Consider the following 13,609-nt stretch of genomic DNA (forward strand, 5'->3'; position numbering starts at 1 on the left):
CTGATGCACGGCTCAATCCCACAACTCTGGGATCATGATCTGAACTGAAATCAAGAGTCAGATGCTCAACCAACTGAATCACCTAGATGCCCCTATTGTTTTTAGTGGAATAGGGATAGAGAATGAAATTACAAAGGCCTCGTTTTTGGAAGTTTAACCAAGGAAGCAGGCTTAATTGGGGGAAAATAATCCAGGGTTTCCTTATTCATTAAAAATAATTTTCAGAAGTGCAGGCAATGGGTGACTTTTTACCTAGGACTGCTTTGGGGGATAAATATTGAAAATACCAATTACACAATAGGTCGTTAAAATTGTTTATATTTATTTAATATATTAAATGCCTAACATTGATATTTATTGCTATTTCTAAAAGCCAATAACAATAATAAATATGGAATACAAAATCATATCTGTTGGTGACAGAGGCTTTGGAAAACAGTGTCAAACTGATCAGGTACCTATGAAAACAGCTGGGTGTATTTGAAAGTCAATCATTTAATAATGCACAACTAACACAAAGAAAAGGTGCTGTATAGCACATTTATTTTTGCAATAGATGCAATGAGGTACTTAAAAAATCTCTTTAATGAAAAATTATATTTCATCATTTTTTTTGCAAAAGCAATATACACACAACAACCTTACTTCCAAAATATAAGTGGAATTTCCCCCCAAATCTCACCCCACAGAGGTAACAAACGCTCTTTATTAGGGTATGGAGCCCATTTCGAGATACCATAATGCCAGAAATCAATGTTTCTACCTTACAAATATATAAACTCTCAGACATAGTGACAAGTTTTTGGTGGAAGCACACATGTAAATAGTCTTAGGAGGATGTAACGTTTTTATATCCCTCAGAAAGTGAGCACTGATTCTGGCTGTGAGTTGGCAGAGCTCCTTTCCACTCTACCTACTGGGGTATGACTAATTAATACTTACTCCCCTAACCCCCTGCTTTATAGCTACTTTTCTGTAGATAATTTTCACCAAGAGCATTACAAATGCAGAAGAGAATAATGCAGGAAACTATTATTTCTATATCAGCCAATCAAAAAAACAAAATACTGCACATGAAGATTGCTATTCACACTGTACAATAATAATTGGTATTCATAATGATGACCTTGGATTAGCCAACTAAGATTAAATCCTTCTCGAAATGGTTTTAATATTGAATAGTATAATCTAGGATTTTAGAGTGACTCTAGGGTTTAGTGAGTGACTCATATGTATGAGAAGAGTTAGCTATAAATATATCTGCTAACTCATCTAAGAAAGGTTATTAACTAGAAGACCCAAGTTTTCACAGCCATTTTGAGTAACTTGAATTTGGCTGAGCAATCACATTCCAATTTGCATATAGATCTATCACTGATGCACTGAATTGTTCTTCTCATAGTGGGAATGGATTTAGTCACGTTTGTCTCTTCTGCAGCTCAGCCTCACACACAAATAAGATGGCAGCTCTTGTGTGCTGCTGGTATCCCTGACTTTGAAGGCATTAGTGAATAACTCATATGTCGGTGCAATCAACATATGTCAAAATTGCCTTAGCCTATGAAATGTGTGAGAGGAGGGAGAAAGTTTTAAAAGCAAACAAAATGGGTGCATTTTATTGTATGTAAGTTGTACCTCAGTAAAATTGGTTTCAAACAAGCAAACTCTGAACCTGCAAATCACTCTTGGGAGACGGAATATAGGTCTCCACCAAGATGTGTGATGCTTAGTAAGCTTTGGGAAGCTGCCCCCTAATACCGTAAGAAAGTTCTGTTCATTTATCATCTTCCAAGCATAATCTAGACTTCGGGCAAAGTAGACCCAACCACTTTGTTCTACATTCAGTTGCAGAGGGGTGAACCCTCCTTGGGGTTTCCAATTCCTTTTGAAACTGCACCATTCTGGAAGGACTTATGATTATATGGACATTATTTCAGATGGAAGACACTGTAAGGTTTATGCTATGTCCCAAGATCCCTCCTCCTAGGTCTGTAAGGGTTAGTCCAAGAAACAAGGTTCCCTTTTGCTGGAGCTGCCACCACTAGCTTCCCCCCTTCTCCTACCCTGTATGGCCCTCTCCGGCGGCGGGCCTTCCCCATTGGCCAGCCAAACACAACCGACCGCGACAGCCAATGGAAGCCGCTCTCCTGAACATTCAGAGGATGGGTGCTCATGGTGTGATGAAGGGAGGTTGGCGCCTGGCACGCGCCACCCCCCCCTACATCTGGCAAGTCGGTGACAGAAACAGTAACTCCCCCTACACACGCACACCCCGCGCCCCCGGCTCCCTCCTGTCAGCTGCGCCGGCCCCCACAACCCAAGGCGCGTCTTGGCAGCACCCTCCCCGGCTCCTCTGGGCGCGCGAGTGCACCTGCTTACTCAAAAAGACAGAGCATCTCTTTATCCCCAGGCTTGGGAGGGAGCCGAGGAGGCGTGCTCAGGAGGTGAAAGAGGTGTCTCTGCCCCTCCCCGCCCTCCCTCCGGGTACTGTTGCTCCGAGGCCGAAGTGCTCCCGAGAAGCCTTAGGGTGCAGCTGTCTTTGTCCTCCCCAGCTGTGCCCCCTGCCCACCGACCCCGCGCGCTCTGAGAACGCGGGGGTGGGGAGCCCGCAACCTATAAAATCAATGGGGGCGAGGAGAACGGAAGACCTTCCCCGGTCGGCGTGCGCCGCTCTCCACATCCCCTCCCTTTCCTCAGGCTTCCGCCCTCCGGTGTGTCCCAGGGGTCCAGGCAGGGGAGGGCCTAGGCGGCGGCCGCCTGGAGAGCGCCGTGGGGCCGCCCGCGCGAGCGTCCGGTCCGGGGCACGGGCAGGAGGAGGAGGCTCGCGGCCGGCCCCTTCCGTCTCTCGCGCACTCGCCGGCTTTTGTGCCGGTGCCTCGGAGCTGCAAGGAGGGTGCGCTGGCGGAGGAGGGGGGCCTGGGGTGAGAGGCACCCCCTTCACGCGCGCGCGCACACGCCGCCGGCGCACGCACACACGCGCGGACATACACTTACAGACACGCACACACACGCACAAAGCTCGCTCGCCTCGAGCGCACTAACGTGCCCGCTCTCTTTGTGTGGAGCCCTCGAGCGGGGTTGGGGCCCCGGTCCGGTCCGGGGGAGATGGCGCAGCCCATCCTGGGCCATGGGAGCCTGCAGCCCGCCTCGGCCGCGGGCCTGGCGTCCCTGGAGCTCGACTCTTCGCTGGACCAGTACGTGCAGATTCGCATCTTCAAAATCATCGTGATTGGGGACTCCAACGTGGGCAAGACCTGCCTGACCTTCCGCTTCTGCGGGGGGACCTTCCCGGACAAGACTGAGGCCACCATTGGCGTGGACTTCAGGGAGAAGACCGTGGAAATCGAGGGCGAGAAGATCAAGGTGATCCAGACGGTCAGGTCCGGGAAGGGAGGGATCTGGGAGGGGGCCTCGCTTGAGGCATCGCTCTAGTGGTTGTAAACGTCCAGCGCGTGGCCGTGTCGCCGCGTGCCGAGCCGAAGACCCTCGGCACCTCCTCATTCCCTTTCGTTTCTCTCAGTGGCACGGTCCCCACCTCACCCGTTTTGTTAGGGCTGGCGGGAGTGGTTACACTCCTGCCCTTTGCCCATGCCTGCCACCTGCCATAGGAAAAGCATGTTTGATCCCATCCTTGACCCTGAGCCGTGAGCAGTGGCACCTGTGGGCAGAGGGAGGTATAAGGCTAAGGCATCTCTTGCTCCCGGTCTGTGGGATGGATCCCAAAGCCTTTGCACATCCTGAGGTCTCTTCTACTTCTTGGGTGCTGGTGGGCTGCAAAAACCCACTTCGGCTAAGCCCTGAGGCGTTAGAGAAGGGGAAAACATGGAAATCCACAGTGAATGAAAACCGCTTTATTTTAAACTACAGTTTATGGTTAGGATCAGGACTGAGGTGGAACAGGGGTGAAGTGGGGTGGTTCCGGCACAAAGCCATGAGCCCTTTTAAAGCAATTGAGGCAGGGTCACCCGCCAGCCCTTCATAACAAACTTGTTCTTTTGGAACAGTCTCCTCTCAAATGGTATCTTGTTTATTTGTCTGGGATACCTAATGAATGAACTACCTCATTACTCATTCTGTTGGTATTGTCTTCAGCAGGCCCTTGTAAAAATGCAGAGCAACTTATCTGAGGGCCAAGGAAAGTGTCTTGCTCCTTCCCACCCCCACCCCCATTAGCTTATTTATCAAATTGGCTAAGTACGGATATTCTCATCTGACCATTTGTGTTCACGCTGGTTCAGAAAAGGTAGAAACTCGACAGGACAGATACATTTCTAGGTGCAGAGGGAGGACATGGCAAGGGCAGCTTCATGTGTCAGGGGTCAGAGGGGGCAGGATTATGGGCAGGAAAGCACCTCAAAAGGCCCTGGGCACTAAATACCAACTCTACTGGATCCACAGCTAGGTTTTCCTTGAGCCTATGGTCTGACACTGGCTGTTGGGTGGAGGTCAATTTCCCTCTTGCTGGTCAGGAGCCCAAATGACCCCAAGGTGCCTCTTCTGAGTGATGTGGAGAGAAGGGCTGAGTAACGGGGGAGAATGATGAAACACTAAACTGTGCACAACTCCAGATTCCTTGATTATTAAAATGAATGTGTTTTAAAATGGCTTCGGAAACTGGGCCGAGGCACTGGATGTCAGGAAGATGGGCAGCTAGGTACTGGTAAGGGAGAGCTCTGGAGAGCAACTGAGCCCCAGGGTCAGGAAGATGGCACACTGTTTTGAAATAGAGACCTTGTTTGCCCCTTGCATTTTGGGGGGAATTGCTACATTTCCTTTTTAGTATATGTGCTGCCGAAGCGAGCACACTACATTTCCTTTTTAAAGTCAAAGTAGCTGTCTGTATCTTTTTCTAGGGCTCATATATTGACGTTTGCTTGGTTAGGACTTTCTCTAGTGTGTCTAACTTCTTTAATGTAAGGTTGTAAGATTCTGGAATTTCTGGGCACCAGGGTGGCTCAATCAGTTGGGTGTCTGACTTTGGTTCAGGTCATGATCTTGCAGTTCGTGGGTTCGAGCCCCATGTCAGGCTCTGTGCTGACAGCTCCGAGCCCGGAGCCTGCTTCAGATTCTGTGTCCCTCTCTCTCTTTGCCCCTCTCCTGCTTGAGTTCTCTCTCAAAAATAAATAAACATTAAAAAAAAACTAAAAAAAAAGATTCTGGAATTTCTGAAACATGGCTTTTTAATTTATTATTTTCATTTTTTAAAAAAATGTGTATTTATTTTTGAGAGAGAGGGAGAGGGAGGGACAGATAAAGAGTGGGACAGAGGATCCGAAGTGGGCTATGTGGTGACACCAGTGAGCCTGATGTGGGGCTCGAACCCACCCACAAACCGCAAGATCATGACTTGAGCTGAAGTTGGATGCTCAACCAACTGAGCCACACAGGCACCCCTATTTTTTTTTAAAGTTTATTTATTTTGAGATACAGAGAGAGAGAGGGGGAGAGAGAGAGAGAGAGAGAAGTGGGGGAAGGGCAGAGAGAGAAAATCCCAAGCAGGCTCCATACCGTCAGCAGATACCAATGTGGGGCTCAAACTCATGAACCCATGAGATCATGACCTGAGCTGAAGTCAGGCGCTTAACCGACTGAGCCACCCAGGCGCACCCTGAAACATGCCTTTTTATATCCAAAGTAGAAATATACTTATGGATGTGTTCTTAAACCCTCAAAGACCTTAAAATTTAATGTTACTGCTTGCTTAAAATCAAGTGTCACATTGAGCCAAAGAATTCTCTGGATTTAAAAGAGGGAGAATAAGTCCACCTGAAATTCAGATGGAGGAGAAAGAAAGTGTTTGGGAGTTTGGGGCAAGAGGAAGGAGAGAGAACAGGAGGAGAGGAGAGGAGAAAGCCAGAAGTGGGAAAAGGGAGGTGAAAACAAGTAGAAGAGGGTCACTGCCCAATGGCCTTGGGGACATTTTTAAAAGACTCCTTCCTTCCTAACAACCAAGTACTTAGCTAAACTGGAGTTTACAGTCTTTGCCAAAGATTCCAGACTTTTTCCCAGAGGGCAGAGCCTGTGACAGTGTGACTCACTAGAAACAGAGCTCAGCACAACACCATGTGCCGATAAGTGCTTAATACAGGCTTTTTTGGGAAGATGATATTTTTGAGAGGGCAAAGCCTTGTGACACCGTTCATAGAGGAGCCCTCCGAGTGCAGATTCCGAAGGAGCCCAGGGTGGGGTGTGGGAGTAGGGAGATAGTGACCCTGCCTCTTGTAGAGCGGCTGCAACTTCAGGGCCAAAGGCAGCAGGCAAGACCAGCATGTCTGTGGGAAGATGGCAGAGCAAGGCAGCTAGCACATGATCTAGATGGGAGGAGATTTTGCCCCACACTCTGGCTGGCCTGGAGTTTTTCAAGGAGCAAATGCCAAATCCATGCTAGGAGGTGACTGCCAAAGCCTTCTCCCTTTGGGGGAGGGAGAGAAGTCCAATGTGACAGGCTGAAGTGGCCCTAGGCCACAGCCAGCAATAGAAGGCCATCAGGCTACAAATGCCAGCCCTCACAGGAGGATGGCAGAGAGGTCTCTGCAAGCCCTTCTCTCAGTCCAGGGGTAGGGTGTGGCCTCTCCTGGGCAGCCTCCCTGTGTCCCAGGGTAGTACATACATCAACCCCTGCAGGGGGGTGACTGAGTTCTCAAATTTAGGGCTACTCTCTTAATTACAAGGGCCATCTCTAGGGCTTCGAAGCCCCATTTGGTGTTTCCAATCAATGTGTCCCACCCCCTCTCCATCACAACATTTATAATCCAGTGTTTCCTGGTTCACATGAACATCAAGAAAAGCTTCCAATGAGTAGGCAATAATAATAATAATAATAATAACAACAACAACAACAACAACAACAACAACAACAGCTTCTACATATTGACTAAACCAAGAGCCTGGGTTAGGTGCTTTACAGGCACTATCTTATCTGATCTTCACAGCAGCCCTATGCAATTTGGACTATTATTATCATTCCTATTCAACAGATAAGGAGACCAAAGTTAGAGAGATTAAATAACTTGCCCAGAGGCGCATGGATCTGAGTTTCAGTCTTTGAGCCTTGAGCCCAAGCACTTGTCTCTCTCACTATCCTGAGTTCTCTGTGACAGAGTCAGAACTTCAATGTGGATTCAAAGCCCAAGCTGTTTAACACCACTCTCTGCTCTAGGGGGCAATTTCTAGCCTGGGGGGTGGGGAGGTGGGGAGTGTGCTCAGCGGGAGATGGCAGGCTGGACAGCTGTCCTTGTGGTCACTTCTAGGCCAAGGGTCCAGGGTTAGAGCCCTGGAACTTAGGAGCCTGCAAGATGTCTCCTTCAACTGCACCCCAGACACTGAGCTGAGTACCTAGGTTTTACTTTTTGCATCTTGACTGTCTCCCTTTGGATGTGAGAACCCGAGAATGTTCAGAGATGGAAGAGACCTTAAAGAATCTCTAAACCAATGTGCTCATTTAACAGATAGGAAACCGAGGCTTGGAGAGGGAAAGTGACAAGATCACACAGGGACAGGCCTTCCACTCAGGTTTCCCAATTCCCTTGTGGGTGCTCTTCCCTAGCAATTTGGGCTGGTCCCATGGTGCGTCCAACCCACGCAGTTACCTGTGACAGGGATACAGAGGGGCGTCATATGGGAAAGCTGATGGCCCTTCATGACATCAGCCTAGGAAGTGTGGAGGCCTTCTTGATCCTAAAGGAAGGGTGGAGCTTTCCTTAATGACATGATATGTCCATCTCCTACAGGTTTAGCTAAATCATATTAAGCCTGCCTCAGTCTAAAAGCACTGGAAAGTGCCAAATAGGAGTGTGTGAGGGGTGAGATGGGGGAGGTAAGAGAGGAGAGGCTCAGAACTAATTTTTGAGCCATTCTTTGTAAATTCTCATGGAAGCACCCCTGCTCCTGTCTCGTTTAGCTCCCCCAACAGCTGGTACCCCTCTGCCCCAGCCCTCCCGACCAGGCAAACTGCAGGTCAGCTGCGGCTGTGGGCAGGTGCCACCCAGGACTGTGGACTCTCTTCCTCTGCTGAGCGCTTGGACAGACACCTTCCTGTGTTATATTACTGAGGGGACAGAGGCTGAGCTCAGTGTTCCCTCAGAAGCTGCCTGCAGTCAGAATGACATCATGTCTTCCTTAGGGCTTCTGAACTTCCATCTTATGCCAGTTCACTTAATGGCTAATTATCCATCAGTGTGTGTTTCTCTGCCTGCCTTGCTGCCTCTCTTTCTGTGTGTGAGTTTCTCTTTGTCTCTGTCCTCCTTTGCCATTCTCTGTGTCAGCCTTGTGTATGACTGTGTGTGTATCTTAGGTGCAGATGGGACAGTCCAGCTAAATGAAAAAAGATTTGTTTTCGACTTTTCCCATCATCCACTTGGGCATCCTCCAAAGGTTACAGATGTATCTGTCTCCCTTTTTCTACTTCTACCCTCCCCCGCTGGCCTCCAACAAAAGGACATTCACTCCTCATCTATAGAAAGATGCCAGATATGTTCCAGAGGGAAAAGAAATACCCGTGTGAGCTAGGAGCACGTGCAGGGGTGGGGGACTTGCTGAAGCTTGCTCAGGCAGCGGCAGCCCCAGGATAATGGTTTAAAAGCCTAGATTTCTCTTCGGCAGCTCTCCACACTGTGCCCCTGGAGCCTCCTCCAACACCCCTGTCACTCTGGGCCTGCCCCCAGCCGCCTGTGGCACGTTGCTGGCATTGCTTTCTTTCCCCCTCCCCACTGACTGCCTTGGCCTTGGCTCCATGCCATCATCAAGAAGCCAGGCTTTCTGTGCTTTCCAGGAGGAGAACCAGTGCATCCAGGGAACAGTGCTACCAGGACAGCCGATGGGCCCTCTGAAACAATGGCAACAGCCAGCACTTACAGAGTACTTCTATTTTGCAAAAGCTCTTTCTAGTGTGTTAATCTGCCTCGTCATTTACTCTGCTACTAAGTAGAGGAGCTGGAACCCAGGTCTCTCAATGCCATGCCTACTGCTGCTGCATCTGTGATAGCACCCGCTCAATTAGCTGTTGGACCAGACTTGATGGTGGAAGTTTGGGGCCAGGGAGGAAGGGAGAGTACGTATTAGGCACTGTGTCATGTACTCATGAGGAATGCTAATCCTCACAGCATCCCCACGGAGATGGCTGAGGTTATCTTTAGCTTCCAGGGGAGGACACTGAAGACAGAGTAAGTAACTCACCTAAGAGCACCTGATTAGTACATGATCCTGTTGAGGTTTGCACCCAGGCTGGTTGACTCCACGATGCCCTCACTAGCCCTGGGAGAGAAAAGAGGATCTGGGGAGCATGTATGTGGCTAGGGAGCAGCCAGCACACCTGGCTACCATGTGGATGCGGTGCCCACAGGAAGGGAAGAATGGATGAGAGGAGTGCCAGCTGGAAAGCGGGAGGAGATGCTTTCGCTGTCTGGCAGGGATCAGGGGTTTGTGAGGATGCTAAGAACAGGGACACCAAACTCCCAAACAGAATGAGGTCATTTGTGTGCAGTGAACTGACTGCTGCGCTCTCCCTTTGTGATGGCTCTGAGGCCACACCATCCATTCTGACTTTGTGCTATGAGCAGCCTGCTTCCGGACTCACCGCTTGCCATTGACGGGGGTGCAAAGAACTTAGAGTGGGGTTTATAAAAAGCTGCAATGGGAGCAGTGCTACACTTTAAATTCTGAGCCTCCAAATAAAAGCTTCAAGGCTCCCCGTGGCACTGGAAAGGCAAGGAGGTCTACAGCAGGAAGGATCCTCCCTGCAGCTCTGGCAGTTTGGATGGTGTATACAATTCTGAAGGCAAAGAAAAGCCAAACAGCCAACCCACTCAGCCCCAAACACCTCACACACTCCCACCCGTGTTCCTGCTGGTGGCAGGTATTTTTAGAGTTCTGAGCTCATGGTGTTAAAGCATCTGCCACATGCCTGAGGGCTGGTAGGGATTCAGCCTTACTCAGAGGCAAGAGTTAGGACTACTGGAGGGTGGAGGTGGGGATCAGGAGCCAAGTGGTAATGATATTCTTGTGCTATACCTGCTCTCTTCCCATTGACCTCCATACCTTTCCTGGCCTGCTCTTTCTTTCTGCTCAGAGCACTGGAGAGGTGGAAGAAGTGAAAATCTTTTCTCTCTCTGCTTTCAGAAGCAAATCAGTGTTCAAGGACTTACATTTTTCTGTGTGACCAAAGTCGAATGTTCTTTCTGAAATCGCCTTGGGAGATACGTAGGATGCCAGACTGTAGTTTTGGTGGCTCATTACTGCCTTTTGATGATGATGATGATGATGATGATGATGACGACGACGACCATGGTGACAAGTGATCTGATGCAGAAAAAGGCTGCTTACAAGTTTGGCTGGAGAAATGTCAAGAGCACTGATGAAACAAGTAGACAACAAATAATATATTCTAAATGGTGTGGTACAGACTCAAAGTACAATAGAAAGTTAGAAGAACAGAGAATTGAAGAGAAGGTGGAGAAGAATGGAGTTTTAGGAAGAATGTGGGCATGAGCCGAACCTTGAAGGATGGGTGAGATTTGGAGAGGGCAACAAGGGGGCGACCTGTTCTGCTGGGGAAGGACGGACTAGCAGGACCAAAGGTACAGAGGAGGGAATGAACGGGGTATAGCTGAGTAGTTTGAAACCAGGCTGGGCTGGGCTGAATGATGTCAGACACTTTTCCATTTGAGGCCACATGCAGAAGAGGGCTGTCATAATTTCCTAAAGAGGAGGGTGTCACGCTGATACAAGCAGGGATTTAGGAAGCCTAGTTTGAAAGCAGCATGCAGGAAGCACTGGAGTGGAGACATCAAGAATCCAAAAGACTTTGCTGTAGTCCAGGAGTGAGGAAAGGAGGGTCTGGCCTAGGGACATGAAAATCAAAATAGAAGGAGTGAATCTGACAGTTGTGCCAAAGGAACGTGGCAGTCATGTCAATAGAGGAGATGAAGGAGAGCCTAGACAATGAAAATTGATGTTCAGAATGATGATGACTTGGGGCCCTGTAAGATCTTCACTCAGCAAAGAGATTCAATTATATTTACCAGATTACACTTACTGACTGCTAACTGCAAATAAAGGCTATACTTGGTTTTAAGAGCCATAGTAGTCAATTAGTGACCATAATCAAATTTTCTTTGATAACTGAGAATTGCATAGGGCCTTGGGCCATCGTTCTGAGAATAAATTTCTCTTGTCCAAGACTTTGGATGTATAAAGGGAAATAGATGGGGTGACTGTGTGTCTTCTACTCCAGAGTATCCCTTGGGAATTGTGTCTTTGTATGTGTAACTGATAATCAGCATTTTTTCCTTCATAATTTGGCCTTTATCCCAAAAGCTGAGATGCAGAAGAAAAATCCAGTGAGCTAAATTGCCTTTTTCACATCAAAGAAGTGAACTTAGAATAAATGGAGCTAAAAGGTGAGATTTTTTTTTTTTTGAGAGAGAGAGGGAGCTAGAGAGCAGGGGAGGGGCAGAGAGAGAGGGGGACAGAGGATCTGAAGTGGGCCCCTGCTGACAGCAGCAAGCTGGATATGGGGCTCGAACTCTTGATCTATGAGATCATGACCCGAGCTGAAGTTGGACGCTCAACCGACTGAGCCACCCAGGTGCCCCTAAAAGGTGAGATTTTAACACTTTGTTTTATTTAAAAAGTCATGCAAAGGGCACCTGGATGGCTTAGTCAGTTGAGCGTCTGACTTTGGCTCAGGTTATGATCTCACAGTTTGTGAGTTCGACCCAGGCATTGGGCTCGCTACTGTCAGTGCGGAGCCTGCTTCAGATCCCCTGTCCCCCTCTCTTTTAAAAATAATAAACAAACATTTAAAAAATCATTTGTCTAAAAAAATAAAAAAAAATAAAAAGTCAGGTAAAAATACAAGACAAAGTGTTTAGAAAATTTGGAATATACCAAAAAAAAAAAAAAAAAAAGGAAATAAATAACACCTATAGTCCCACTGCACATAAATACCATTAATATCCTGGTGTGTACACTTCCAGTTTCTCCTAGGTATATGTCTATTTTTTTAAGTTTATTTATTTTGAGAGACAGAGAGAGGGAGGGAGGACGCGTGTGTGCACGTGAGTGGGGGAGGAGCAGACAGCAAGGGAGAGAGAGGGAATCCCAAACAGGCTCCACACTGTCAGCACAGAGCCCGACACAGGGCTCGAACTCATGAACCATGAGATCATGACCTGAACTGAGATCAAGAGTCGGACCCTTGACCGACTGAGCCATCCAGGCACCCCGGCATATGTCTATTTTTAATATTAAAAATATTAAGGCCATAGCATATAAAAAATTTTGTATACTGCTTTTTTCACTTCCTGATATTTTATGAGAATTTCCTCCACCATTTATTCTTTGAAAACATTATTTTTAATGGCTGCATAATAGCCCACTGTATACATATGTACATACACTTCTGCTATTCTTAGTGATCATTTAGGTTGTTTCCTGTTTTTAAAAAAGTATAAACACTGCTATTAAGATCCTTGTACAGGGGGAGCCTGGGTGGCTCAGTCAGTTAAACATCCAACTCTTGATTTCAGCTCAGGTCATGATCTTGCGGTTTGTGGGTTTGAGCCCCATATCAGTCTCCACATTGACAGTGCAGAGCCTGCTTGAGATTCTCCCTTTCTCTCTCTCTCTCTCTCTCTCTCTCTCTCTGCCCCAACTCCATTCGTGGGTGTGCACGCTCTCTCTCTCAAAATAAATAAGCTTTTAAAAAATTAAAAAAAAAATCTTTGTACAGAAATTTGACCGCATCTCTGCTACTTTGTATGGATTTCTGGAAGTGATATTATAGGCTTGAAGAGTTTTGAAAATTTTCAAGGTTCTTGATAATATTGCCAAATACTCCTCCAGAAAAGCTGACCAATTTACATCCCAGTTTTTCAACTAAAAGCCTTAATATTTTTCAACTCAAGATTTTCAACTCAAATTTTTGAGAAAAATGTTAAAACCTGGAGAGAAACTTCTCTGTATACTTCGAAAAGTCCATTCTGTCAGTCTTTCAAAGAACCCCTTCCTGTGTCAGGGCTTTTCACCTCATTTTTATAAGATCACAGAACCATATTTTCTCCTATCCATTCATGTTTCCTTTTCTGACTCCAGATATGGGTTTTTGTATCTTCCAGGTTCAAGTATGGGACACAGCAGGTCAGGAACGCTTCCGCAAAAGCATGGTTGAGCATTACTACCGCAATGTGCATGCAGTGGTCTTCGTCTATGACGTCACCAAGATGACATCCTTCACCAACCTCAAAATGTGGATCCAAGAATGCAACGGGCATGCTGTGCCCCCACTAGTCCCCAAAGTGCTTGTGGGCAACAAGTGTGACTTGAGGGAACAGATCCAGGTGCCCTCCAACTTAGCCCTGAAATTTGCCGATGCCCACAACATGCTCTTGTTTGAGACTTCGGCCAAGGACCCCAAAGAGAGCCAGAACGTGGAGTCAATTTTCATGTGCCTGGCTTGCCGATTAAAGGCTCAGAAATCCCTGCTCTATCGTGATGCTGAGAGGCAGCAGGGGAAGGTGCAGAAACTGGAGTCCCCACAGGAAGCTAACAGCAAAGCTTCCTGTCCTTGTTGAAACCAAATGGTGTAAATACAAGATCAATTATTACTGGA

General features: G+C 47.5%; 1 protein-coding gene across 1 annotated transcript; it reads left to right on the plus strand.

Moving 5' to 3' along the window:
- The first annotated feature begins 3,070 nt into the window (after positions 1-3,070).
- RAB33A (RAB33A, member RAS oncogene family) lies at positions 3,071-13,571 on the plus strand. Its single transcript, XM_047082064.1, has 2 exons — positions 3,071-3,363; positions 13,116-13,571. The coding sequence occupies exons 1-2, from the start codon at positions 3,106-3,108 to the stop codon at positions 13,569-13,571; spliced, it is 714 nt and encodes a 237-aa protein (XP_046938020.1). The 5' UTR covers positions 3,071-3,105.
- The last annotated feature ends 38 nt before the right edge of the window (positions 13,572-13,609 follow it).

This window comes from Lynx rufus, unplaced genomic scaffold (genome assembly GCF_022079265.1).
Source record: "Lynx rufus isolate CCGP_SWC_20201006 ecotype Redwood Valley unplaced genomic scaffold, mLynRuf1.p SCAF_19, whole genome shotgun sequence".
Taxonomy (NCBI): domain Eukaryota; kingdom Metazoa; phylum Chordata; class Mammalia; order Carnivora; family Felidae; genus Lynx; species Lynx rufus.

Coding starts and splice junctions, on each gene's coding strand:
- RAB33A (XM_047082064.1), top strand. CDS start 3,106: ATGGCGCAGCCCATCCTGGGCCATGGGAGCCTGCAGCCCGCCTCGGCC. Junction 3,364..13,115: donor TCGAGGGCGAGAAGATCAAG/GTGATCCAGACG, acceptor TGTATCTTCCAG/GTTCAAGTATGGGACACAGC.